The sequence below is a fragment of the Theobroma umbraticum genome, unplaced genomic scaffold (genome assembly GCF_002168275.2).
Source record: "Theobroma umbraticum cultivar Fairchild unplaced genomic scaffold, ASM216827v3 scaffold_130.0, whole genome shotgun sequence".
Lineage (NCBI taxonomy): Eukaryota > Viridiplantae > Streptophyta > Magnoliopsida > Malvales > Malvaceae > Theobroma > Theobroma umbraticum.
This window is the reverse complement of record NW_018397264.1, coordinates 6,185,048-6,212,323: the sequence shown is the minus strand read 5'-3', so window position 1 is coordinate 6,212,323 and position 27,276 is coordinate 6,185,048. Positions and strand designations below refer to the sequence as shown.

Below are 27,276 nucleotides of genomic sequence, written 5' to 3'. Positions count from 1 at the left end.
GTATTGTTGATTCATTAATACTAAAATGTTATGCACGTATAAAACCGTTATAAGTGAGCTGCGCGGTTTAGACGAATCTCCCTCTGACAAGGAAAGAAAAATTCCCTTCCTTTCACCTCTCAAATCCCTCGAATTAAACCTATTCAACATTTTCCATTTCATTTTCCCATCAACCAAACAGACGAGAAAACTTAACGCAAACTTAAAAAAAAAGAAAAATGGACAAGGTAGTGGAAGAAGTGGAGAAGACAAAGAGAGAGTGGGACGAAGCCTATGCAAAGAACCAAGAGCATGTAAAGGAGATTCAGGAATATGGGAAAGCAACAGTGGAGGAAACCAAAAACAAAAATTCATTGCCCAGATTAAATGGGTTGGCTCAAGATGGATTGGCTTTGCTTAATTCGTTGCAGTTTAATCTTGATCTTCTTGCTCCACAGCTTCCTACTGATGAAGAGGTCCAGTCTGCTAAAGCTTTACTTGAATCTTGGAAAAGTCAATGCCAAAGGTAAATTTAACCCCTCATTTTTTCTCTCTTGAGTGGAAATTTTGAGTTTGTTTTCAGCAAAGATGTAATTTTCTTGTTTGTTTGCTTTTGGGTTTTTAGTCCTTGTTTCAAAATTGAAACTTTTAATTCCAGTGTTATTGGTTTATTTATGATTTTGTTTTTCATTACTTGGATTTAGTAGCAATTTAGCAAAGCTTGTTGTTAGTATTTTAATTGCTCTTATATGTTCTGATAGGACTCGATTGTTATTTCTGTGATTAGTTTGAGATTGAGTTTAAGGAATGCGAATTTGCAAGCAAAGGATAATATCAGGAAAACTGCTCAGAAAGAGGTAATAGATTTCTTTTACAAAGGTTGAGTTTTTTTTTTTGCTTCAATTTACCATTTTTTAAGTTCTGTTACACACTGATACGGATATCCCTTGGTTAAACATCTTTTTGTTTTGACAGTATCTGAAAATGGATGTTTTTCATACCTAGTTTGATAGTTGTGCTGTTAATTGCATTATGATTTTTCATTTTTGTTATTATTTTTTCAAGAGAGACCAAGTTACGGATTTGATTTTATATTTATGTATGTTTTGTAGAGAGAACTTCTTCTGGGTGGTGGAGAAGAATCCACGATTCGTCGGCGCAATTTGCAGTATGTATTACTAGTATTTCTTTAGCCTTTGATGACATTGACATTAATGTAGCTCCCCTTATTTTCATGTGATTGTTTGTACATTGGGTAATTTTCCTTGGCGGTAAAATACTATAATTTTCTGGTATTTAATTTGCTGTGTTGTTTTTCATGTATAATTCATAACTACTTCAGGACAAAGGCTGGAATGACATCTGCTGCAGAAAGCATCACAGAGAGCCTTCGCCGTACACGACAATTGATGGTTCAGGTGAGTAATGTGATTTTTTCGCTTTTGTTTCTTCCTTGTGTTTATCATCAATAAGGTTGTAATATGGTTCTTTGTCGGTTGCTCAATGTGATTTCGTTGCATTACATCTACATGCATATAGGAGGTGGAAAGAAGTACAAGCACACTCATGACTTTTGGTAGGTCTTTCTATCCCTATTCCAAAATGTATTATTTAATGAAACTTGCTGAAAATAGTGTGGTGTTACAAAATTCAGTACTTCAGGTGGCCCTTAGCTGAATGATTCTATCCAAATGACACTGTCCTGTTCATCTATGAGATTTGATTTCAGCTTGATGTTCTGCTCAGCAAACTGAGATGAATATTCTGTTTTGGTTTGGCCAATATGGTTCAGAAGGAGAAAGACTGGTTTTATGTGCATTAGATTTGTTGACTTATATGTGTTAATGTATAGAGGAATCAACGGGAGTATTAAGGAAGGCTGAAAGTGAATACAAGGGGCACCGCTCATTGTTAATGCGAACCCGGAATCTACTCTCCACAATGCAGCGTCAGGATGTTATTGACAGGTATTAAGAAATTAGGTTTTCCTTTATATTTTTGTAGTGACTAACAATCTGAGGATATCATTGTTGATGCTGCGTTCTGTTTGTTCAGGGTGATACTCATAGTGGGATTTGTCTTGTTCTCTTGTGCTGTACTATATGTTGTTTCAAAGCGTATTGGCATACTTAAGTTGCAGAGGACAGTTACTGCAGCCATAAGGGCCGGTATGGCTGGAAAACCAGATGTTGCTCGTAGAGCTGTAGAAGAAGGTATTAACCATGCCCAATTTCCTGACAATGTAGTTCCCAAGGTGGGAATCCCTTTAGAGCAACCCATGCATGATGAACTTTGAGGTAATGTAGTTTATGTTAAAGAAACTACCACATTGCCCATCAAATGCACGGGTTTGTTTTTGTTTCTTTTTTATGAGAAAGGAAATTAGTTTAAGAAATGTTCTATTCATAAAACATAAGAGAATGGGTAATGGAGCTGTGATATGGAAGGAGAAGCACATACGCATTTAGAAAGACTACTACAATACATCTGGAGACTGGAGTTATAATGCTTGACTATTGTTTAAGGTCATTCATTCCTAACTCTATTCTTGATCTCACTTATTATAGTATGTTTATATAGATAACATGTCTAGAAATGCATCTGGCAACCATTTCCCTCCTTTCTCCTGAAATTAGATTATTCTGGTGAAATATGTAGGTCTTGAATCATAATTGAAGAAAAGATAGTTGATAAAGTAAAAACAAGAACAAGATGACCTTGGTTTCAGCTGTATCTCATTTTCTGGATGTGGCTGCAAAAGCTAGTCATTTTCCAAATTCAAATATTTACAGTTTCTATGTATTCAAACTGAAAAAAATCATACATATGGAACATTTCATCACTAAAGAGAAGAAAAGAAAAAGGAGGGATTGAATGAAAAATCAGCTAAATATGGCATATTTATAAGATATAGCTAGCTCTTGTGACCAAAGGGATTGCAAATTGATGACCAATGCAATAGTTGGTGAATAAATGTAAGTGCAATTATGCCAAGAGCCAAAAATTTTTATGGGTCTTTGTGTTTAGGACATAACCACCATTTTGTCCCCTTTTCTGCACTCCAACACAGGTGCATTGGCTGTTCTCAATCAAATAATCTGCTGTGTCTATCAGTTTTGCTCCTCTCATTGACCCGCTAGATCGCTTATATCTGTTTGGTACATGCGGAAACCAGCCCAAAAGTTATTAATTAATCTCTCGCTTTTTACCATTCATATTTACCATTGATATGCATGGCAAAAGACTAGAAGAAAAGGGTGTGAAACTCACCCAAGTATTGCTGAAGAGAGACTCCGCCGCTGCCCTATGATGAGAAGATCGATTCCTAAAGCTTTGCACTTGGAAAGAATTACGGTCGCCTTGTCCTTGCCATCGATGTCGGTTTTCTCTATGCGTACAGGGATATTAGGCTGAGCAATCTCACAGGCACGTTTCATTTGGTCAAGAAAATCTATGTCAGTTGAAGCTCCTTCAGGGACGGAAGGAGCTGTGGAAGTCGAAGAAAAACTGGGTTTCCTGAGGAAAGTAGAGAATGTGTTTTTCCATGAATTGGGGTTCTCAACATGAAAAAGAATCAGCTCGTCTTGCTCTAGCATTGCATGGGAAAGAGCATATTGGAGGGCTGCCGCTGAGTGGGGGGTCGGGTCAGCTACCACCATTACTTTCCGTTCCGGTGGAGTCACCATCAATGGCCACCGCCGCACCAGCAAAACAAAACAGATAAAAAAAACAACCAACACCACCTAGAAAGAGAGGTTTGGAATTGCGGAAAAAAGAATGGCATGCGATATGAGGTTGTCATTTTGGTTATGAGCCTATCCGTAGGTTAACCATTAACAAATAGTCAGCTTTCATTTTGTGATTGACAAGTTAAGAGATTGGTGGCTTTGAGCTATTTTTTGGGGGGTTATTAAGTCAGTTCTGTCTGGTTGTACCCTAAATTTAGTGAATAATAAGACTTGGTCAATGCCGCCAAAGGCCAAAACCTCTTGCAAGTGAAACAACATCTGTTTACACAATATAGGGAGAGGACTGTGGATTTTATCAAATTTCAGAATAAAGTAATCATGAGGTAGGATAGGGGTCTCATTACATTTCCCTGAAACATCTTAGAATCCCCATTTGTAGGTAGGAATAGCTACTAAAATTCTTCCATGAAAATGGATGGAGATGACTACTAACAGAGTTTGAACCCTAAGGTGGCATCAGTAACGGAAGCAAATTTTTGCCAGTTTCCCACTCGTTCCACGGATAAATTATTTGAAGATTTTGCAAAGCTAAATTAAACAAAACAGACTATTTGGACTGCTATGTAAAGTTTCTTTCAGAAATTATCAAGAGAGCTTTACCGGAGAGATCAAACAACAAGAAAAGCAAAGGAAATAAAGCAGAATAGACATTGTTTTTCATTTCAAGAACTCATCTTTCACGTACATCACCAAAAGTTTTTCTTGGCATAAACAATGTATAATGATCTAAGAAAGTTGTTGCAGACTGTAAGGCTTCCCTAGCATGGCTTGGGGTCGGGGATGATCCAGCAAGGCGGTGGCAGAATCTGCTCTGAAGAGTATTCGTAAATTGGCTTCACAGTTCCATCTTTCAAGTTGTATACGCCCATGTCATGACCTCCATACGAGTAATCTTCCTCCATTCTCTGAAAGTAATCATCAGTGTAATAAATCAAGTTCCCTTTACAGTCGGGAAAAGATTGAGTCGAGACTGAAACAGATTGATTTCCACCCAGAAACAAAACTCGATCACCCAAAGCTGCCATTTCCACCCATTTTAGCTCATTGAAATCCAACTTATAAACATGAAATAAACATGTTCTATATGAACAAACCCAGTCTAAAACATCTCCTTCCTGAACAAGGTTCCCATCCGAATCCACAAACTCACCAATGAACCTGACAACAAGCAGGATATCCCCACACGATTCAACCAAGTATAACTTGATGGTGCAAAGATCTCCAAATGAATTTGCTTTGGCGAGTGACTTCTCAGGAAAAGTTGGAACGATGTGTATTCTTTTTGACATAAAATCGCCTTCACAATTCCATATTTCAATATTATTCCCCTCACTCAATGCAAAGAGAAGATTTTGGTGGCATATAATATCTTGGTAAGGTGCATGCCTGGTGTCAAGAACTTCAGTCCAACAACTACCTCCACTCTTATGATATGCAATCCTTCCATCTTTGAGCAGCAAGATCACACTATACTTTTTATTGCAATCTGGTTCTCCTGTCAGGATTGCTTTCCGTATGAAATAATATCGTAGTTCTTGCTTTCCATAGTAAACCTTAGGATCGTTAAAACGTTCGACTTCAAAGTCACCATCCGCGGTTCTTTCCATTCTCCGTAAACCTAGCAGACCATATAAGGAAGGAAGTGCTATTTTCACTTGCCTGAAAGGGTGGAAGAGAAACGGCACAGCTTTTTCCTCCAAGAAAATCAGCCACCCGTTTGATGATCCAATGCAGCAACTTTCCCTCAACTCCTTTGGTATCTTTTTCATGCTACAAACCTCGCTCTCCCCAAGTTTCAAGAAGCCACTGTAGGCCCTCAGGTTAGATTCAGTACCATCTCCTCTTTCTACTTCTTCTCTTGAAGGAAGCATAAGCCAGGGCGTCTTGGAAACAAACTCTTCTCCAAGTTCGTTCCAAGAGGAACAAACAACTTTCGCTCGAATAATATCAATCAAATCGAGCCTCTCGAAAACTGACCTCAGGATTTCATCGGGAACAAGATCAAAAACGCTTAAATCATCAGGACTTTTCATCCTCCTTTGGGTGGATGAACGATCGACGCTACTTCCCATTCTCTCAGCTCGAAACACCATTATGAGAAAATTATGAAAGAAAGAGCTAAATTCTAAAGTTTGGAATAATACCAGTAAATAACTAGAAGGAGTTGTAAAATATATAAGTAAAGTTACTTCAAATTCTTTTACAAATAGGATTACTTGGTAGGAGCAGAATTATTGTTAAATTCTGTAACTAATAAAACTTATGGTTTAAGAAACCTTTAAAGGGTGGGATGAAATCTTGATTCAATTAATTTATATTAAGATTTACAATTTAAGGATTGTTTGCTTTGACGTAAAATTTTTTTAAAAAAATATTTTTAAACCTTATACTTGTTTGAAAAACATAAAATTTATTTTAAATATAAAATATTTTAAGAGTTTTTTTTTTTAAAAAAAAATTGAACATTTCATTCATCAGCAGGAGAGAACAATTCTTATAGAGAAAACGAGATCAGCTTCAGGTTTTAAATTGCTATCTTAACCTATAGCAACTTAAAATTCAAGTTTTGCAAAAGGTCACAAAACAAGATAATCTCAACCCTTTCCTGTACAAAGACCCCTTCCTTCCCAAAAAGGGTTCATGACAACTCCTATACATCATTTCAACCTATATGTTGAAGATCCTATCAACAAAACAAAACCAGAGTCAAAGTAATATCAACACAGCACAATTCATCTCCTTTCAGCAGCAGCCATGAAGCTTAAAGTTTCAAGTCAAAACCCAATCAAATCACACTGTCAATTCCTGTGCATCCCTCACCACACCATAAGCAAAAACATACCTGCAGTGGAGAACCAACATCCTGGTCCAAGCTCTCTTCCTATCTACTCCGAGACTTTAAACACATTGTCTTGTTTACGAATCCCTTCTTTTGTTAACCTGTCAGCCAGGTGATTTTTTTCCCTAAAGATATGAATGACCTTCTACATTTTGGTTTCCTTCTTCAGCAGCTCAATTTGGAGGATCCATTTCCTCATTCGCCAAGGTGAACCTGCAAGGTAATTAATCCATTTAACGGCATTAATTGAGTCACTTTTAATGATCAAAGTGTGGGACTAAATCCATTTCGAAGCTGAGAAAACAAGGAAGGCCTCCTTAATAGCCATTACTTCCAACTAAGTTGGAATCACCCTCTCCAATGGACTTAGAAAATAAAATCTTAATAAAGCCCTTCTCATCTCTTAGAGCACCCCCAATGCTAGCCTTCTCAGTACATTATATTAGCGAGCTGTTCCGTCCGCATTAAATTTTATCTTATCTTAACTTGATTTAGTTCAATAATTTATAACTTTATGAGTTAGTGAAAAAGACAACAATTGATTATGAAAAATATCTTACATCTATGAGGAGTATAAGATATTTTTTTAAAAAAAAAAAAACTCTCGTACTATGTCTAAAATTATAGATTTAATAAATATTAATATTTAATTAAAAATATTAAAAAATTAAAAAAATATTAATATTTAAGCTCCACATGACACAAAACTATTACTCCACATGGCGTAAAGGTAAGTCACTAACTTCTTTTTATATATATAGTTATAGATACATAATTAAATATTTTTAAAAATATTATTATTAATTTTATTTATTTTTATATTATTTTTTATTTTAATTTCAGTAAAAATCAAATGACATCATTGTTTTGTAATAAACTATTACTTATCATCTTAACACCTAAATAATTTCACGACGAAAAATATTTTTCACATGATGAGTCAAACAATAAAAAATATTTTCAACAATTTATACAAATAACAAAAAACAATCTATTTTTTTATAAAATATTTTACACTGAAAATTTTTTTATTAGACCCAATTTTACTTGGGCCGGTGGAAACTAGGTCCAGGAAACTATTGCTAAGCCGAAGGTTTCTTGGGTCAATTAACTGGTTATGTATGCTGGAAGATTTATATTGGATTGTCTAATTTCATTGACAAATCGACAACCATATAAGCTATTTATAAAACGAACACCAAAATCTGGATCATTAAAAATAGGAGGGTCTGGATAATAAATTGGTTATTGCTGAAAAAGGACATGGCGGTCCAAATTAAACAATGCCAATTTTCCAACACAAAAAGGTGAAAAAGACAAGAGCCCAAAACCAGGGCAATGGCTTGAATTCTGAACACCCAACTTTCTACATTTTACCAGCAAACATGACTCATGACTCGCTATCTGCTGATATAATAAATCATTATAACGTTACAAGAGGCAGTCATCAGTCTTTGATATCTCATTTGTTCCTTTAATGATGCAAGTTATCCTACAAAAAGAATTTGTCCTAGAGAAAGGAGATTTTCATGTAATCTACTACAAGATGGTGCCATGTAAAGTATTACATGAGCTCGCAATTGATAACTCTCAGTACATAATATGATTCACAGGCAGAACTTTCTTTGACTGCGACGGCATCTGAACATTTTATTGGTGGAGCATCACAAGCTCACAACCAGTCAGCCAAACTTCAATGCATTATCAAGCTAGATCAAGAACAGAAGATCACAAGAAATTTCTGTGGGAAGGCAAACATGTATGCATGGACATGTGTCTGTATCTATTATTATTGTTTTCATTTAATTTTTGAAAAAAAAAAATCCATGCCCTGATACCTACTGACGAACTTTTCAACTTTTGACATTTAATTTCTCCAAAAGGATTTTGTTCAAAAGTCCAGGGTTTGCTTTGCCTTTTGATATTCTCATTACCTGCATATAATCACAATTTTCAGACGAAAAGTAACTGAGTACCAACAACTTCACACAATAGCAGAAAATGTAGCTACATTTTCCATACCTGACCGGCGAAAAAACCCTGTAACTTAGTTTTGCCACCACGATATTGTTCTAGCTGCTTTGGATTTTCTGACAGCACTTTATCTACCATTTTCGCAATCTCGACAGGATCTACTATCTGCAAATTTTGGAACATATGTTATCTTTCATAATTCTCAACTAAAACAATTATTTCAGTCACTAATATCAAACACATTACACATCATGTTAGTTGGATTTGGGTGTATATCAATTCTCCCCCTATATATCACTTTATGTAACTCCCATTCAACAAATCTACTAACATTGCACATTTAGTGTGAGGAACAACGAATTTCACTTGTCAACCCCAGGCCGAAGTCCAAGATCTGCACCTTCCAATTAAGTTATAGATTGGATTGAATTGAAGCTAGTGTCATCAATCAAGTCTCACTTATCTACAAACAGCATTCACCAAAAAGTTTCCCTCAGTTTGCACAGCAATTTATGATTACTCTAGCTCAAACTTCTAGTTTCTCCTTCCATGCTCAAATACTTCAGGACTAACACTTCACTGGTGAGTTTATCTTAAAAGACATATACATCTATGAATAAAGGGCTCGGAAATTGGAAAAGTAGCTAACTTGCCTGAACTAGATCCTTCTCTTCTATCAGTCCCTTGACGGTACCACCTTTGGCTAGCAGCTCAAACAATATCTGCAACATTGTAGGAGAAATTGTTACAAATAATTGATCTACAACACTTCCAAAGAATAATAGTTTTGCACAGGAAATTTAATAATTCTTTTTCAATCATTTATATACAAGACAGTATCACTTCCCGAAGGCATCCCCTGCAGCAAACTAGTAAAAATATGACAAATGTCTCTACTAACTCATATAATACCCACATATTACACAGTTGCAGACTCTCAAAACTTTGGGCCGTTTCACCAGTTGCTAAACTTATGGTCTTAATATTTCTCTAAGAGCTTATATCTACGAGGTAATTGCTTGCCCACTTAGCACTACATCTCCAAAATTAACAAGTTATTTTAAATCTTTATCAGCAGAAAGTTAATCAGGCATTTAGCCGAGGGATAAGAAGCAGGAGAAAACTTCTATAACTAATTATCTAATTGATAAAGGAAAAGATTTTTATTTCTCCTGTTCTCTTTCTTTCCTTTTTCTTTTTTCTCTGTGTGTGTGTGTGTGTGGTAGAGGAAAAAGACAGGGAGGAGAAAAGCACTTGGAAAGATTATAAAGTTTGGATTAAAAAAAAAACATGAACAATAATTATATATCCAAACAAACTATTAAATCACATCTACACAGTGGAGAATAATAGCTAGAAAAATTCTTCCATGAAAATGCATAGACAGGATTACTAACAAAAGTTTGAACATGAAAGTGGCATCAGTTAAAGAAGCAAATGTTTACCTCTTTTCCAATCTTTCCACTGATAGTCCCACTTTTAATGGAAGCTATCAGCTCTACTAGCTCTTCTGGCATAAGTTTGATCTCTTTAATAGAAAGCTTTTCATTTTTCATATAGGCAGCAATATCACCCATTATCCAATTGGCAGCCAACTTAAAGTCAGCACCCCTTGAAATTGTTGCATCAAAGTATTCTGCCACCTAAGACATTAATCAAGTACAGAAGAAAGCACAATTTAGATCATTGTAGTATAATCCCATAGAGGAATTAAGAAGGATGCAAGGACTTGCAGTAATGTTAAGTAAAATTTCATAAGGCAACTGTCTGCAAAGCTTAATTAACACTGTTTGTCAAAAGAGGGCCAGGAAAGATGAAGGAAAACATTATGGAAACCAAGGGATTCATGTCCTAAAGTGATGCACTCAAAAAGCATACCATAAAATTGGAATACTAGGCTCATGTCGTTAAATTGGTTCAGGGGAAGAGTGGCACTTAATCATATTCTGAAAATAGCAATAAGAATCATTTCATGAGCAACAAGCTACAATAGGTTAATACATTAAGTTATCACCCTTCTGTTTAATATCACAATCCAAGGTGAATCTAATGATCCTTTTCCATTTTCTTTCTTCAATGTTGCCTTTAGCTTTTTGGGTTTTTGAATCCAGACTAATGATTTGGTAGATGCTGGTCGAAACATTACTAATCATTATAAACATAGGAAAGTACTTTGAGGACTCACATTTACGTCATTTGCCAGGAAAAGAACATCCTGCATGCTTAGGCCCATCTTCTCATACCTCCGACGCTTCATTTCTGGAAGTTCTGGCAAAGAATTGTGAATGCCATCAACATATTCCTGAGTGAGAATAACTTCAGGGAGGTCTGGTTCTGGGAAATAACGATAATCAGCAAGTCCTTCCTTCTTCCTCATTGTAACTGTTTTCTACATAAAATGATGAAGGTTTGTGGAGTTCATAAGTAACAATGAAATGACAGGTCATCCATTTCTTATGTATGAACACTAAATTGATATTAAGATGCAGCTCTAACCTGAGCACCTTCTTCCCATAGACGAGTTTCCTGAACAATTTGATCACCATGGCCTTGACTATGGAGACTCACCTGCCTTGCTATCTCGAAATCAATGGCCCGGTTAATTGATGAAAATGAGTTCAAATTTTTTATCTCAACCTGCCAATATAATATAGGATTTTTAATGTCAGATGTTGCAGAAGTACTACCAACTACATGCCTCTGAACTTGCCAATAAGCATAATTGCAAAGAATTACTAGGGCTTCACATTAAGATCTTGGCTTATTTAGAGAAAGCAAGGAGGAGGGGAAGCAAAATCAGCAATGCCACACTCCCATCACTTCTGCCCCAATGGTGCAGTTGGCTGTGACCATATTTTACTGTGTCATCAAGGCTTCCTATAATACCAGTCAGAATTGGATATATCTTGCTACATTCTAAAATTTAAAGAAAACAAGACTTCCTTTCATGTGATTAAAACAACAGAAAGCCTGAAAAAGGGACAACTTTCACTTCAAATACTTCTGTTGTTGTTTGTTCTTAACAGTTTCACTGTGAAGTTCTCTGAACTTTTTTTTTTTTTTTTGAAAATTAGATTCATTTTAAATCAAAAGCAGGGGAGACACCTGAATATACAAGCCACTGAAACCCGACAATGGAGGTATCAAGCTGGGATCAGTTGACAGAACCTGGCCTGCAAAAATTGCCAGTAAAGTCCTCTGAACTTTTAAAAAGGGCTTTAATCAAAATAAAGCCAGTAGTTTATTTTTGCAGGTTGTTGAATAATCAAAATAAATTCATGCAGCCTTCCCACAACCATGACGACCAAGGATTGCAAACCTACAAATATTTTAGGGCACTAACTTAACCAGTTCTCCACTGTCATCATTTCCTTTGACTCACCCAGTTTATTGTCCATTCTACTTACTTTGGAAGTACATGCATGCTGATCATTGTATTTATTAAATTTTCTATCAGCAAGCCAATAAATCATACCCCATACCCCTTAAAAAGACATATGCTAAACCTTAGATCCAAATCTTTTAAGCAGGGTATATGAAGCCTCTATGTACCTTTGTCCCAAACTCTGATTGCCCGACTGGTCGAATTGATACATTTACATCACAGCGAAGTGAGCCTTCTTGCATATTCCCATTACTCACTCCCAAGTATCGAACCACCCTCTGTAACTCTGCTGCATATTCAGCAGCTTCAATCCCAGTTCTCATATCAGGTTCGGAAACAATCTCAAGCAAGGGCACCCCTGCTCTATTTAGATCAACCTGCAAAAAATAACCAATGGTGTCAATTAGCAGAAGAAAAAGACACAATAGAATTGCCTCCTAAGCCCCCTAAATTTGGCAAAGGAGACAAAAGAAAGGAAAAAGAGATAGCATAACAAACTTTATATCTCCCATTAAAGTGCCAACAAAATGAAATACCATTATACATGTATAAACAAACTACATGATAGAATCAGCACATAAATAAACTTGAGTTAACCCACAAAAATTATGACTAGAACCTTATTGCAGCAAGAGGAATTGCAATGCTGTTAGACAAAGAAACTAATTTCATTTACAGAAGAAAAGAAAATGATATGCTCTATGATTGTATATATTATCCAGAAAACTTTTGAACAGATATACTTTAATGTTACAGAAGTAATTTCCTGAGAATAATCTCCATTTCCAGAATGAAGTAGCTTCCCTGCATCCTCCTCCATGTGAACTCTGGTAATACCAAACTTCCTATGACCACCACCAAACTCAAGAGGAAGATCCAAATCAATGTAACCACCAGTTGCAATTGGGATATCAAACTGAGATATTTGGTAACCCTTTGGAAGGTCTGGATAGAAGTATTGCTTTCTATCAAACTTTGAGTTCAGAGATAGCTTGCAATTGAGCGCAAGACCCAATTTCACTGCAAATTCAATCACTTTTGAATTTAAAACCGGCAAGGCACCAGGCAATCCCATGCAAATGGGGCAGATACTGGTATTTGGTTGGCATCCATAATTGTAAGGACAACTACAAAAAGCCTTGGTGAGAGTTAAGAGCTGGACATGCGTCTCTATCCCAATTATTGCCTCATAGTCTCTTGTAATCTTCTCAAGTGTTTTGCTCCGAGTATGTTGTGAGACTTTGACTTTGGGAGGCTGCTGCTTTTCTTGTGTTGCTGTTTGAGTTTGAGTACTTTTCATTGTGCAGTAAAGAACACCGTTCCTTCTTCTACATATTGCAGTTGGGTAGAGCAAAAACGGGTGGATTTGAATAGTTCTAAACAGTGTGGAAGCCATCTTATTAATTGTTCACTTCAGCTGTTAAAATCATACAATTCAAGGACTCTCTCTCTGCAAAACATCAAACAGGTCATCAGCAAGCTGCAAAACACCGCCTAAAACCAAAGGAGGGAGGAGTGGCAAAAGAAAAGGTTATACAAAGCTTAAAACTTTGAACCAAAAAATGATGAAAGACAAAACTTGTTGAATGCCCAGTTTGAATTTCATGCTTTAAACTTGACAATCAATTAGAATATGCATTTATTCATAAATGCCCAGTAGGAATTTCAGTGAAAAACTCAAAAAGGAAATGATTTTGAAGGATACCAATTAAAAGAAAGGATTTTTAATGTAAAAATATAGAAGAAGAATTACATGTGAAACTGCCAAGGCAACATATTGGTTATTCATTTTATCCATAAGCTAGTTTGAAGCAGACAAACATAAGAAAGAACAGAACTTTGAAACATATAAAAGGCAGTTACAATTTGAAAGATTAAAAGTGCAAACTAAGGATAGTTCCTGCTTACTTGCCTGAACAACAAGGAGACTAAAACTGAGAGGCTTAACAGCCTACCACCAGTCATCCACATGAACTACAAAAACAAAAACAAAAAACAGAGAGCGGAAAATCAAATTCCAACGCCGTTCAAGTTGTCCCAGGACATTATAATCTTCTGGAAGCTTAACAAACGCAGTGGGCGTGCCGGAGTGGTTATCGGGCATGACTAGAAATCATGTGGGCTCTGCCCGCGCAGGTTCGAATCCTGCCGCTCACGAGGCTAAAATCCTCTTGGTTTTGGTTTAAGGTTTCCTCCGAAGTCTCAAAGTATAATTTAATTATTGAAACTTTAGTTGTTGGGCTGCAACCGTTGACATTATGTTGCAATGCCAAGCAGAAAGCTAAGAGAAATATCAAAATTTTTAATTTTAGATGTAAATTTGCAAAACTCACTTGCTTTGTCTAGATTAGTATGTTTATAGCTTTACCAGAGACATCAAGCAACAAGTAAGCAAATTAGAAGCTGAAGAGTTTACATTCATTATTAATGAAGCTGTTTCCATTACAAGACATTATCAAAATTTTTTGTTGACATAAAATATGTCTGAGAAAACAAAGGCAGTTGCTACAGACTGTTTTGAGTTCTCTGGCATGGCTTGGGATTTGGGATGACCCAACATGGTGGTGGCAGAATACTTCCTAAAAGAGAATTCATAAATTGGCTTAACCCTTCCATCTTTCAGGTTGTACATGCCCATGTCACGACCTTCCATTATTCTGTCCCAATAATCATCAGTGTAATAAATTGAGTTCTCTTCACAGTTAGAAAAAGATTGTATTGAAACTGAAACAGGTTGATTTTCACCCAAGAACAAAGCACGATTGCCCGAAGTTAACATCTCCACCCATTTTTGCTCATTGAAATCCAACTTATAAACATGAAATAAACGCGTCCTCTATGGATAGACTGTGGGCCGTTTGATGTTAGTATAAAAAACAGCTTCTTCACTAACCAAATTCCCTTCCTAATCCACAAACTCACCAATGAACCTCACAACAAGCAGGATATCCAGACATGAATCGACCAGTATAACCTGGTAGCACAAAGATGACCGAAGGAATTTCCTTTGGCAGCTGACTTCTCAGGAAAAAGAGGAACAATAATTTTATTTTTTATTCACCAAACCATCTTGAAATTTCCATATTTCAATAGTGTTCCCCTCACTCAATGCAAGGAGAAAATGTTTACGGCATATAATATCTTGGTAGAGTGGATGCCTAGCTTCAGGTACTAAGCAGCTTTTGCTCGAACAGTATCAATGGTATAAAGCCTGTTGAAGATAGACCTCAGGATATCAGCAGGAACTTGATCAAAAAGGGTTGATGAATCAAGCTTTTCTCTCGTCCCTTTGGTGGAAGAACAATGGAAGGTACTTGCCTTTGGCTTAACTTGGAATGCCATTGAAAGAAAACTAGGTAAAAAAAGGTACTTTGTCCTCTCTTCTAATTCTACCATAGAATTATATGCTTAATGTTTATTGTCATATTCATGTGATGACATTGGCCGCAGCCAATTTCTTATCCCTTGTCAATGTGTACAGGTTTTCAGCCAAATGGACAAGCTTCAATCTCTTCTACTGACAAGTTATTAACAACACAATTTTGCCTTACTTTAATATTTAACTTTATGTTTATATTTATTTGATATTTTAAGTTATTGTGTTTATGATAAATTTTAATCATATTAATTTAATTTTGGATTTCATATTTTAATGTGTATTTTTGTTATAAATTTGGATGTCAATAGTGAGTAATGAAGATTGATTATGATGATTTTTATTAATTTTGTTGATAATTTAAATAAAATCTCATCGGTAGTAATTATTGAATTACCGATGGAATTCCGCAAGTAATGATAATTTTTTCTGACGAATTGATATTACAATTTTCTATAAAGTTGGAAAAGAAAAAAGGAAAATCATAGCAAAGAACAAAGGCTTTGGCCCAAAAGGACGGTGGCTACCCGGCTACGCCCCATGTTTTGTTTGGGTCAGTTGCAGATTGGCCCAAAAGGAAGTGAACTCGTTCTGATTTTAAGTTCGACTCAAAGCTTCTTGGGAAGAAGAAGGCTTCCATCTCTTCTGCTCCTCTCTAATCTACCGAACCAACAAAAAAAAATAAAAACCGCAAGAAACAAAAAGGATTTTACCTTTCAAGGTTCTTCCATATCTGTTCTTAATATAATTTTTGCTTATATTCTGATTGATTTCAAAAGTCTGCTTTCGATCTTTTCCTTCTCTGAGTACTGCTTATTTCTCAGTAGATTCATTCATGCTTTCATGGCAACCCAGATGTTGAATGAATTTCCTTCCGTTCTGGGTATTTTCCAAATTTGTAGTATCAGTGGTGAAGTGATTTGTTTTTGTTCTTAATTAATTTTTTCTGTTTTGCTTTGTAGATTGTGGGGGGATTAAAAATGGCTGCTGGAGTAGTTCAGAAGTTCTTTATTACATCAATGTTCATGTGGGTAGCTCCTCTTGCAATTCTATATGGTTTTAACCATAATTTATTTCCCGGTAAGACCTCTAAACCCTTTTAATTTAATGTCTCAAGGATGACTTTTTTTTTTATTTTATATTATAGTAGAAAAGAATTGTAAAATTTTTGTTATATGCTATTGCTACTGATTTATATATATTAGGTTGCTTCAATCTCTTTTCTTTTCTTTTCGTTTCTTTTTTTTTTAAAAAAATTGGGTGCCTTTCACCAAGTTTAGCGGATTGTTATTTATTCATGAGTAGTACATCTCTTAACTGTTAGCTTCTGTAGTATAAATCAAGGTTTAAGTTGATAATAGATTTACAGTAAAATCATGGTTGGTGCTTAAAACGTTAAACCAACTGGTTTTGAAACTTCGAGCTCTTAGTTGAATTGAACAGTTTACATGTACATAGGTGCAAAATCTCTATTTTCTGATATCTTGCAATTATCAGTTCTATTCCCTAACCTAGCAAACAGGGTTATTCAGTTGATATACTGAACCACCATACAAATCCCTCCAATATGATTTTAGCAAATTGATCTATGCAGAATCACCATCAAGAAAGAAGTTGAATAAAACTTTTTCTGATATAATAAGTTATTATCATTGCAACAGCATCAAGTTCTGGTAGAGAATAAACACGCTTCATGTCTGATGGTTCTTTTAGGCTATATATAATGAAGTTGACTGAACAAAGAAGTGTCATTTGTATGAAACAGGTTTATCAAATTTATCTCCCCATGCTATGACGCTGTTGAGTGGATTCGTTGCTGTAATATCAGTCAATATAGTCATTGCATTCTACATTTGTATGGCAATGAAGGAACCTTCGGATAAGCATGAGCCAGATCCAAAATTTCTTGCTGATGCCAAAGCTAGTGTAAGCCAGCCAACAGGTGAAGCTACCACCTCTTCACAATCCCTAAAGAAACAAGAATAGAATAGCTGAAGCCCAGGACAAGTAACCATAGTGGAGAGAATATAACAATGGGGTCTGTGCTCACTGCTGTTGAGGCAGAAGTTGATTTCTTTCTATATTTTGTTGTATATTTAGACTCTTTGCTTTTGCTTTTGATTCCAATCTCATGATTTCTTTTATTGTTAGCTTGTTTTGACCTGCACTTACTGAACTTATACTAATTATTCAAGCTGTCAGCCCAAGCTTTTTCCAGTGTGTGGTGCTGATGTCATAATCCCACAGTGGATGTTGCATTTAAGTGTTATGCTTTGAATTTCCCGTCACTCTTAACCTTCTTGGTTCATGTGTAAAATCACCAGTACATGTTTAATCCAGTCAAGATTTTCTGTTGCTGATAGCTATTGCAACCAGGACCTGCTAAAGATCGTTCATTCCATATGCTTCTTGATTGAAGAAATGCTATTGCTTAGGTTTATTAACATAGGTAGTAGAGATAAGTCCATTCCAACGAGGTGGAATCATATATATACACACACCGAGTCCCATGGTCTAATAGTAACCAATGGAAGCCAGGAGATTTGAGGCATGCGTAGAAAATAATGCTGTTGGGCATCCAGGCATTCATGGCAAACAAATATTTCAAGAGGGTATAGGACAGGAAATTTGATAAATGCATACCAAATCATTTCATCCTCCGAAGATGGGGCTGTTAATGTTATGCAAATGATATCAAGTGCTATTGATGAAACATTCTGATATAACAGAACTCCGGTTTTCATTGTTCACTGCAATTTCGACACAGTGCATTGAGCACATTCGCTTGAAATTTAAAGCATATGACAGTGTGGGTCCTTTTTGACTGAGATTATAACATGCAATACATGATTAAAGGTTAGTTGCAACATCTACTTAGCCAGCTCAGAATGTACATCAACCTTATTTCTGATGATTTCAGCATGAAACAATTGAATAGCTAATACCTGCTGCTTAAGCCAGGATCTTTTGTATCAAAGAACCACCCATTTTATAGCAAAGCATATTAAAGAGTAACTAGGAGTTGAAAATAAAACATAAGCAATGGAGACAATTTACAGGCAACTGAATTCTTGTTAAGTTTCAAAATTTCTGTTCAATAACTGAAGGTGGCAAAAATGATCTCAATCTGTAATGTCAAAACAAAGCTTAGCCTCATCCCAAGGGCCATTGATCTCAAATTTGTATTCCTGAATCCTTATAAGCCAGTAAGGACAAACCACATTAACAAAGACTAACATTCCCACCAGTAGCACAAAAAGTAGGCGATGCAGGCTATAAACAAAAGTCAAAGTCACAGCCATCAGTGCAAAGGAGAACAGAAGATGCAAGCGAGAAGAATATTTCCTGATACAATAGGTGACCAATGGTGCAAAGAGGAAGACTTGTAACGAGAATAGCATAATAGCAAACACATGTAATCTTGATGGCAGTCGAGATGCTATGAAAACTGAAGCAACAATAGAAGCATTTAAGGAGATACAACTAGTCAAGTTAGGATTCTTAAGAGCCCCTGGAGCTCTTATTGTAGATCCAGAATAGTCATGTAAGAAAAGATGAAGCAAGAGAAGTGAAACAGTTACTGCCCAAATGGAATCAGAGCTAATGGACCTTGTCAAGGTTTGGTAGATAGGGGCCAAAACGTACAAACCAGTGGTAAAAAAGGAAACATTGAGGACATAGTGCAAAAGAAGGTTGAGGGAGAGCATTTCTTCAGTTAATAGGAGAATTAAGAAACCTGAACCAAGAAGGCTTACATCAAGAAGCAAGAGGGAGTTTTCATTGAGGGTTGACCTAAGGGTGTAGGTCCAGACAAGCACCACAAGAGCCACAACGCATAGATATTGTGAGATAGACACTGAATCCTGCATCACCTTGAGCATATTCCTTTTAACAACATTAGCGTTCATGACCATGTCTTCAAGGAAAGTGTCATCTGTGTGATTGTCATCAAAACCAGGTTGCATCCCTCCATATGCAACTTTTCTCCATTTGTATCGAGTTGGAGAAGAATCACCACTGATGCTTGCATCCATTACAATAGCCCTGCTGTATGGCAAATGCAGCTTCCTGAGCTTCAGATTGTCATAAAGCAAAACAGTTATCTTCTAGAGGAACATTTGCTTCCATAATATTTAACTCTGTCAGATTCTAAAAAGGCAATCTAAGATTCAAGATTGTTTTACCACTGCAGGATTGCTGGTACATTATACAAAGAAAGCTGTTCAAATATTGCACAACTTGATATCTAAATATATTAAGAGCTTTGCTATTTTAACAGCTCAAATGATTGGATTGTCTATCAACTATAAACAGGAAAGGGGGGCCCAAATGATTAAAACATTGCATCTTGAATTTCTCTTCGAGAATAGGCTATAATACGTGCAATGCCATTATTGAAGAGGAAGAAACCACTTGGCTTAAAAACTGGTGGAAGCAATAATTAAACAGATGAATGGAACTATGTTCATTTTTCAGTAAATCAAGCCCAATAGGTATTGAATTTTGAAAAGGAAGTTCATAATCAGAAATGAAAGCTTGTAAAATAAATTAAAAACTCTAAAATCGAACACAAAGGGGTTTCATCATTTGCCCTCACTTGCAAAGTTAATAATCAAAGGCAATCCCAGTTATCCAAAATACAAATATATGAAAGCTGATTCAAATTCATCCTTCAAACATTGAAAGGAATAAACACAAATCCACAGTCTCAGACAAAAAAGTGCAAAATTTAGTCAAAGCAATTAACGAGAGAACCCAGAATAAACTCATTACTAATGATTCAATGGCAGACCCCAAATAGATAATCATCAATTAAATCTACTTTTTGACGTGGGATTGTCTCAAAAATCAATTTTCAATGCCACAATAAACAAATTTCCCAACTCAAACCAATCATCTAAGCATAGAAACTGATCAACAATTGCCATGTCCAGCACTTCCAGCCATAAAAACTTAGACTTAACAATTAGAGGAGAAGAAGAAAGAAGATTGTACCTTAAATTCAGAGAAGAAGAAACGTTGGAGTTGAGCTGAGAAAACTGCGTTTTTTCTGGGTTTTGAAAGTTAGGAGCTTCAAGTAGGTTGATTGAGAACGCGATGAAGCCCATGGAGGGAAAGCTAACGTCTTTTGTTTTTCCCGGTAGAGAGAGGGCCACAAAGTCCAAGTGCCCAACTAAGCCTTACACAGAGCCCAAAGAAAGGCAAATTGAAGTTACCAATTATCAGCACGTGACTCTAGTGACAACCAAAAGGCAAATTAACCCACATAATCGTGACAGATTTAGAAGCTGTACCGTGACAACTATGTTGTTGTTATCTTGTGAAGGTTCGTTTTAATTGGGACCTATTTACTAAAAACAAGTATTGACCACAGGTCACCACAACCAGCGTCTCCCTGCCGCAAACTCCCTGCGCTAGAGCTCGTCACATTTCTTTCTGCGCTTGCGCCGCCTCTATTTCAGATAACATACAGAAAATCAACAGCCCTCTTCTCCTTTTACATTTCTCTGGTCATTAAGTAGAAGGGCTGAATCTTATGGCATCCTCTTTGGTTTCTCCTTCCCCAACTTCTTCCTTCATCAGCAACAAGGTCAGTGCTCTTGATTACCCATGTTCTAGGTTTTTGATTTTTGTTGATTATTTTGACTAATAAGCAAACTCCTATTTTTTTTGTTGATTGACCAGAAAGATTTGGGCTTCTCTGCTTTTCCTTCGACATCTCAAGTTGCTATTCGCAAATGGAAGAAACAAGTTTCCAAGAAAATCGTCTCAGTCATGGCACCCCAGCAATCAGAGCGTAAACCAGCCACCACCGGCTCTGTTAGTTCCTTTTTTTAGTCTCGTTGATTCTTTTTTATTGATTGTTCAGTGGATATTCATTGATTTTTTTTTCTATGGTGTTCTGTTTCAGGTGAAGACTGGAATGACAATGACAGAGAAGATTCTTGCCAGGGCCTCTGAGAAACCACAGTTGAGCCCAGGTGATAATGTTTGGGTTAATGTTGATATTCTGATGACACACGATGTTTGTGGCCCGGGTTCCATTGGTATCTTTAAGAAAGAATTTGGTGAAAATGCTAAGGTATTCGATTCATTAGATTCATCTACCATCTTACTTGCTTTTCTTTTTCTTTTTGGTGGGTTTAATTTTTTTTCTCTTACGCTAATTTTGTGCATAATTGAGCTCTTGATGATGCTTATTAGAATGTTAAATAGCTTTTTGTGTTTTTTTGTGATTTGATGAAATGACAATAGCTATGTCACTGCTGTAAGCTTCTTCTCGATGGGATACTGTTCAAGCTTCTAAACTTGTTCTGGTGGTTTCTCTTACTTTTTCGTTTCCCTATAAAATACTTGACATTTGTTTTAGCTTAGCAACTTAATTATTACATTGGTAGAGTAGAGCCTTGTGAGTGTGTGTGTGTGTGTGTGTGTGTTCACAACTATCTATTTGCAGAAGCTGAATTCATTAACTAACTATCCCATCGTTTTGGTATTGAAGGTTTGGGACCGTGAAAAGATTGTTATTATACCTGACCATTATATATTCACAAGTGATGAACGTGCAAATCGTAATGTGGATATTTTGAGGGATTTTTGCATGGAGGAAAATATCAAGTATTTTTATGATATTAAAGATCTTAGCAATTTTAAGGTATCACACTCTTGATCTTACAATTCATTTTCTAATCCACTATTCTGAGGAACTCAGGGTATATTCTCTGTTTGTTGATGTAAAACTGAATTATAATTCATAACATTGCAGGCTAACCCTGATTATAAAGGTGTATGCCATGTTGCACTTGCCCAAGAAGGTCACTGCAGGCCTGGGGAGGTATCAATATTTACCAAAATTGTTGAATTGTTAAACTTCAATTTATGGCTTATGTTTCTGAACTGCTGTTAAGTTCTTTACTCCTGCCTTCAGGTTTTGTTAGGGACAGATTCTCACACCTGTACTGCTGGAGCATTTGGTCAATTTGCTACAGGAATAGGAAATACAGATGCAGGCTTTGTCTTGGGCACTGGGAAGCTTCTGCTCAAGGTTCGTTAATTATGCTGTAATGTTACACTTGATTAAACGTGTTTCTTATCTTCTTTTGTGCATTCCTTGATATTCAGTTGGGTTTCTGCTAATTTTGTAACTTGTCAAATGTTCTCCTTTCCGTATTATCACTCTTTATTCCTTCAGTAATTAGTCAGGCATTGTATTTGGCTACCTTATCTGCTTCTTAGAGTTACATTTTTCCATAAAATTATTGACATTTTTTACTAAATGATAGTGTTTAAGATGATCCAACTTTGTTAACCAAAGTCATTGAAGGATTTTTTTGGCAAAGTTTCAGTGCCTTGATGAGTGGTTTTTCACTCCATGTTTTTGGCTTTAGGCATTTAAAGGTTTTATATGATGATTATCTTGGGTTTTTCTTTTGTGAATGGATATTGATGGTTTGTATGAATTTTGAAGGCATGTACAAACGGTGGATTAGATGTTGTAATACTTACATATGGTTTTGTTACATGTTCAATTGCAGGTGCCACCGACTTTGAGATTTGTGATGGATGGTGAAATGCCTCACTATTTGCTTGCAAAGGATTTGATTTTACAGGTAAGGTCATATATTGTCAGGCATTTGTACTGTTTTGGTGAGCATGAAGTCATAACTGTGCTCTCATGGGTATATTAATCTTGTTCATGTTGCATAATATTTTTATCCATATATTGGTAGGTCATAGAATGAGTATAGCTTTTTGTTCTGTTTTCTATTAAAATGGTTGATATTTTGCAGATCATTGGTGAAATATCTGTAGCTGGTGCAACATATAAATCCATGGAGTTTGTTGGAACAACTGTTGAAAGTTTAAATGTAAGTGAGTTTGAAATGACCCAGACTGATATAAAGTTATGTCTCTAAAAGTCTTTGGAGTTGGATTATTTTCTCTGGAAGAAAGCATGAATTTAATTTTTCTGATTACTTATACTGGCTAGATGGAAGAACGTATGACATTATGCAATATGGTTGTTGAAGCTGGTGGAAAGAATGGTGTTGTTCCTCCCGATAGCACTACATTTAAGTACCTTGAGGTGAGTGCATAATTGACTGCATTTGTTCCTATTTACTGCCTGGATCAACATGTACTCTTGCAACGAAGTTGTTTTCTTTGAATATTTGTTGCTGCTTTCCTGCCTAGCAGTGGCTTATGGGGTTATATCTTTTGCTTTGCACAGGATAAAACATCTGTGCCATATGAACCAGTTTATAGTGATGCACAAGCAAGGTAGACTTTTATGATTAAATGGTTAATTAAGATATCATTTCTTATTATTACGCTCTTGTATGCTGTTTTTTCATTTGGTTTGGTGGGAGAGTGGTGTCATTCTTTGAGTTATCGTTCTCTCATATGAAAATTTATATCAGATTTGAATAAAATGATTGTATAAATACAATTAGTTATGTAAGTATCAGTATGTGTCACCATGATTTATACCTTTATCTAATGGTATTTGAGAAAAGAACTAGGATGTTGGTTTTATGTTCTTACATGGTTTGTTGTGTCACTTCATACTTGGAACTGCATTAAGATGAGTGCTTATATATTTTCATCTTCTGGCTTTCAGTTTTCTTTCTGAGTACAGATTTGATATCTCAAAATTGGAGCCCTTGGTGGCTAAGGTGGGTTTCTCTATGAAGTCAACTGACGGGCTCTTTTTTCTGATATCCACCTCCACCCCCTTCTCCTTATCCTGTTTCTCTTTGCTAGAGATTATCTCATAATAGTTTCTTTTTACTTCTTCTTCTTCATCTTCTCTTGTGTATGCATGTCCTAATACTGTAGTAATATTTTAATTGTATTTCGCAGCCACATTCTCCTGATAATCGTGCTTTGGCAAGAGAATGCAAAGATGTTAAAATTGACAGAGTGTATATTGGATCTTGTACTGGTGGAAAAACAGAAGATTTTCTTGCTGCTGCTAAAGTCTTTCTAGCTTCAGTAAGAGTCCCTGTTTCCATTTTTTGTCCTTTTTGTTTTACAAGCTGAAATAAGTTGAGACTGAAATTCCTGCAGGTCAAGGGGAAAGGTAACATAAGAGAGAGGGAGCTCCAACATTATTGCATTATCAAGAATCAATATTGAGTTGCAGCATATCATATATATATATTGAGTCGCAGCTTCTTTGTCTTTAGCTCAAAAAATTTGATTTGCTTGAACTTGCAGGGTAAGAAGGTCAAAGTTCCCACATTCCTTGTCCCTGCTACACAAAAGGTGCGGTTTGGTATTATTAATGTTAAATGTCATTTGGTCTGCAATTAGAATTAAGGAAGAAAGAGGTAATGATGAAAGAATATGCCTATTAACTTGGTAAAATTGGCAGGTTTGGGTGGACATATATACTCTCCCTGTACCAGGATCTGGTGGGAAGACGTGCTCCCAGATATTTGAAGAAGCTGGCTGTGATACACCTGCAAGCCCTAGCTGTGGTGCTTGTTTGGGTGGCCCTAAAGACACATATGCACGCATGAATGAACCTAAGGTAAGTTGTCCTTTCCCAAGCAGGATACCTTCAAAAGCATACAATTTCTTGCCCATGGTTTACCCTTTTGGATTTTGAGTAGAATTTAGAGATTAATCTCGTGAAAATGGCACACTTCTTTTCTCTTATTAAGGAATTGTTTTAATGGGATCACCCTTGCAGGTATGTGTCTCCACAACAAACAGGAACTTCCCTGGTCGGATGGGACACAAGGAAGGCCAGATATATCTTGCTTCCCCATATACAGCAGCTGCATCAGCCTTGACTGGTTATGTCACTGATCCAAGGGAGTTTTTGCAATAGAGACTTTGAGTAACTTGTATAACTTTAATGTATAACAGGAGAGAAAATGGAGATTTAGTGTTGGGTACTATTGTGCTAATGCTGTAAGATTTTGTTTAGTACCTCCTTTCTTCATTTTTGGTGTATTTATGCCAGAAATACAAAATTGGAACATCTCTTTCTTAAGCTTGAATAATAATGTTGTTATTTGGTAGCATGGTGAAGGATCCTTGTGCGAGTATCCGAACAGGAAATTCTGGATTATTAGTAATTGTTCACGTGGATGAAAAACTCCTATAAGGACAATTTTCCTGCTACTTGATATGTGAAGTTCTGCTTGCAGAACCTCTTTCATTTTCATCAATATTAAGCAATAACTTTATTTTGTTGGGGATGGTACAGAATATAGTTTGAACCGGGACTAAAGCTTCCCTCGGGTTTTCCCTGCCAGCTCTTAAGTGGGATAGGCCAAACTGGTCTAGAGTCCTAGCAGAGAAGACTACGAGAAAATCATACTTACTAACTTGAACCACAGCTGGACGATCATAAAGAACCAAAGGGCATAATGGAATCTGTTGAAAAATGGTCCTACAATAGTAAAAGAATGTTAGGACAAATGTTCCATACTTAATTCATGTCTTGAGTCATGCAAGGAAGTGAAATGACAGGAAAAGGATTAACTTCGACTGCTCGGGAAAATACTTAACAACATAAAATTCTTTGTCAGCGTTTGGAAACTTGATAAAAGCTTCCTTGGATGGTTGACAGATTATAGTGGAGCCCAAATGAGCAGACTATGGCTTCCACTGAAATTGTTTTGCATGTTTTCTGCATGCGGTGGCTGCAGACTTTTCAAGAGGGCTCCACCAGTTCTGTAGCTGAGATGAACACACCCAAGGCTCCACCAGTTCTGCAGCTGAGATGAACACACCCCAGAAATATCTCTCCCACTGTTCTCAGTCAAAGTCGTGTTTGACGTTCTCTCCAATTTTTTTCGTCACCAATCAAACAGAAAAAGCCGCCTGCTTTACATTACATTACTCTGATTATTAACCAAAAAAGCTGTTCCTCGGAAGGAATTAACTGATCCATGATCATGGCATCTTCGGTGGGTTTTCCACACCCAATGTCTTGCTTGTTCAATAACAAGGTAAGTAGTTTCACAGAGTTATCAAAGTTTTCTTTTATTGTTAATGATTACTAGTCCATGTTTTGAGCTTGATCTTTTTGTTAATCGACCAGAAAGATTTGAGCCCCGCTGCCTTCGCTTCAACATCACAAACCATTTACAAATGCAAGAAACCAGTTTCCAAGAATATTGTGATGGTCATGACACCACAACAATCAGAGCACAAACCTGCCACCACAGGCTCAGTTAGTTTTTTCTTTTTTCTGAACCATGGATGTCATGTCTATCGATTGATTATTGAGTTTTCATTGTTGTATTTCTTAATTTCATTTTTGCTTTTGGATTTCAGGTCAAGTCTCCAATGACTATGACAGAAAAGATTCTTGCAAGGGCCTCTGAGAAGCCCCAGCTGAGACCAGGTGACAACGTTTGGGTTAACGTTGATGTATTCATGACTAATGATATTAGTGGTCCTGGTTCCATTGGTATCTTCAAGAAAGAATTTGGTGAAGATACTAAGGTACCTTAATTATTATATTCTTAGTGTAGGTTTTTCATACACTTGTTTGGATCGCACTACTAACTTATTCATTTTCTTTTTCTTTTTCTTTTTCTTTTCAGTTGGTTTACCTATATGCTGTTTACCTACAAATAATTGGCCTTTTGTGTGTTTATATCTTCATTTCACAGCTGAACCTTTTAATTTGATGAAGTGACCATAACCATGTCACTGCAATAAACTTCTTCTCATTTCTTTACTGTTCAAGACGTGAAAGTGATTCCCGTGTTTTCTCCTATGCTAATATTTACTTGTTCCATTTCCATATAAAATGCTTCACATTTCCTTCAACATGGCAATTTCATTGTGACGTGGTTATATTGGTATAGTGGAGCTTGTGTGTGTGGGCATGCATGTTTAGAGCTGGCTATTTGCAGAGGCTGAATTCAATAATTAACTACCATCATTCTTGTATTGAAGATTTGGGACCGTGAAAAGATTGTTGTTATACCTGACCATTATATATTCA

At 36.3% G+C, this 27,276-nt stretch overlaps 8 protein-coding genes and 1 non-coding gene across 14 annotated transcripts in view; 5 read left to right on the top strand and 4 right to left on the bottom strand.

The window, feature by feature from the left end:
• Positions 1-67: 67 nt before the first annotated feature.
• On the top strand, positions 68-2,519 carry ATSEC20 (Sec20 family protein). The gene is made up of 7 exons (XM_021435277.2): positions 68-505; positions 767-836; positions 1,092-1,147; positions 1,322-1,397; positions 1,519-1,555; positions 1,832-1,946; positions 2,035-2,519. Exons 1-7 carry the CDS (start codon positions 219-221, stop codon positions 2,273-2,275), a joined length of 882 nt encoding a protein of 293 aa, XP_021290952.1. The 5' UTR covers positions 68-218; the 3' UTR covers positions 2,276-2,519.
• A 176-nt stretch (positions 2,520-2,695) lies between these two features.
• LOC110421641 (Adenine nucleotide alpha hydrolases-like superfamily protein) lies at positions 2,696-3,862 on the bottom strand. The gene is made up of 2 exons (XM_021435278.2): positions 3,250-3,862; positions 2,696-3,130 (listed from the first exon to the last, which is right to left on the bottom strand). Exons 1-2 carry the CDS (start codon positions 3,663-3,665, stop codon positions 2,965-2,967), a joined length of 582 nt encoding a protein of 193 aa, XP_021290953.1. The 5' UTR covers positions 3,666-3,862; the 3' UTR covers positions 2,696-2,964.
• A 592-nt stretch (positions 3,863-4,454) lies between these two features.
• LOC110421516 (F-box protein SKIP23-like) lies at positions 4,455-5,821 on the bottom strand. Its single transcript, XM_021435118.2, is given in 2 exon segments — positions 4,455-4,505; positions 4,508-5,821. Coding segments are annotated over 2 exon segments (1,365 nt in total).
• A 1,952-nt stretch (positions 5,822-7,773) lies between these two features.
• GATB (GLU-ADT subunit B) lies at positions 7,774-13,817 on the bottom strand. Its single transcript, XM_089784456.1, has 9 exons — positions 13,680-13,817; positions 12,696-13,376; positions 12,094-12,306; positions 11,038-11,178; positions 10,727-10,930; positions 9,987-10,184; positions 9,195-9,263; positions 8,590-8,706; positions 7,774-8,501 (listed from the first exon to the last, which is right to left on the bottom strand). The coding sequence occupies exons 2-9, from the start codon at positions 13,320-13,322 to the stop codon at positions 8,421-8,423; spliced, it is 1,650 nt and encodes a 549-aa protein (XP_089640582.1). The 5' UTR covers positions 13,323-13,376; positions 13,680-13,817; the 3' UTR covers positions 7,774-8,420.
• Positions 13,818-14,001: 184 nt separating this feature from the next.
• Positions 14,002-14,083, top strand: TRNAS-AGA (transfer RNA serine (anticodon AGA)). Its single transcript has one exon. It is a non-coding gene; the product is annotated as a tRNA-Ser (tRNA).
• A 1,852-nt stretch (positions 14,084-15,935) lies between these two features.
• LOC110422048 (uncharacterized) lies at positions 15,936-17,519 on the top strand. 2 transcript variants are annotated; one of them, XM_021435812.2, is made up of 3 exons: positions 15,936-16,023; positions 16,265-16,382; positions 17,068-17,519. In XM_021435812.2, the coding sequence occupies exons 2-3, from the start codon at positions 16,283-16,285 to the stop codon at positions 17,286-17,288; spliced, it is 321 nt and encodes a 106-aa protein (XP_021291487.1). In that variant the 5' UTR covers positions 15,936-16,023; positions 16,265-16,282; the 3' UTR covers positions 17,289-17,519. The 2 variants fall into 2 exon arrangements, with proteins under 2 accessions (XP_021291487.1, XP_021291486.1); XM_021435811.2 differs by lacking the exon at positions 15,936-16,023 and adding an exon at positions 16,033-16,185.
• A 716-nt stretch (positions 17,520-18,235) lies between these two features.
• SETH1 (phosphatidylinositolglycan synthase family protein) lies at positions 18,236-20,544 on the bottom strand. Of its 4 annotated transcripts, none has more exons than XM_021434493.2 (2): positions 20,298-20,544; positions 18,236-19,346 (listed from the first exon to the last, which is right to left on the bottom strand). In XM_021434493.2, the coding sequence occupies exons 1-2, from the start codon at positions 20,408-20,410 to the stop codon at positions 18,425-18,427; spliced, it is 1,035 nt and encodes a 344-aa protein (XP_021290168.1). In that variant the 5' UTR covers positions 20,411-20,544; the 3' UTR covers positions 18,236-18,424. The 4 variants fall into 4 exon arrangements, with proteins under 4 accessions (XP_021290168.1, XP_021290167.1, XP_021290166.1 ...); XM_021434492.2 differs by having other exon boundaries at positions 18,237-19,349; XM_021434491.2 differs by having other exon boundaries at positions 18,238-19,370.
• Positions 20,545-20,676: 132 nt separating this feature from the next.
• Positions 20,677-25,336, top strand: LOC110421043 (3-isopropylmalate dehydratase large subunit, chloroplastic-like). Its single transcript, XM_021434490.2, has 15 exons — positions 20,677-20,892; positions 20,988-21,122; positions 21,214-21,384; positions 21,805-21,957; positions 22,069-22,137; positions 22,231-22,347; positions 22,838-22,912; positions 23,093-23,170; positions 23,293-23,388; positions 23,533-23,582; positions 23,923-23,977; positions 24,165-24,296; positions 24,522-24,569; positions 24,679-24,837; positions 25,000-25,336. The coding sequence occupies exons 1-15, from the start codon at positions 20,839-20,841 to the stop codon at positions 25,138-25,140; spliced, it is 1,533 nt and encodes a 510-aa protein (XP_021290165.1). The 5' UTR covers positions 20,677-20,838; the 3' UTR covers positions 25,141-25,336.
• A 725-nt stretch (positions 25,337-26,061) lies between these two features.
• LOC110421042 (3-isopropylmalate dehydratase large subunit, chloroplastic-like) overlaps positions 26,062-27,276 on the top strand; it is a 5,078-nt gene continuing 3,863 nt past the window's right edge. The window contains exons 1-4 of one of the 2 annotated variants that reach the window (XM_021434488.2): positions 26,062-26,269; positions 26,362-26,493; positions 26,598-26,768; positions 27,228-27,276. The exon at positions 27,228-27,276 is cut by the window's right edge and continues 104 nt beyond it. In XM_021434488.2, the coding sequence (XP_021290163.1) occupies positions 26,210-26,269; positions 26,362-26,493; positions 26,598-26,768; positions 27,228-27,276 (412 nt within the window). In that variant the 5' untranslated portion in view covers positions 26,062-26,209. The remainder of the gene's footprint in view (positions 26,270-26,361; positions 26,494-26,597; positions 26,769-27,227) is intronic. The other variant, XM_021434489.2, reaches the window with a different exon arrangement.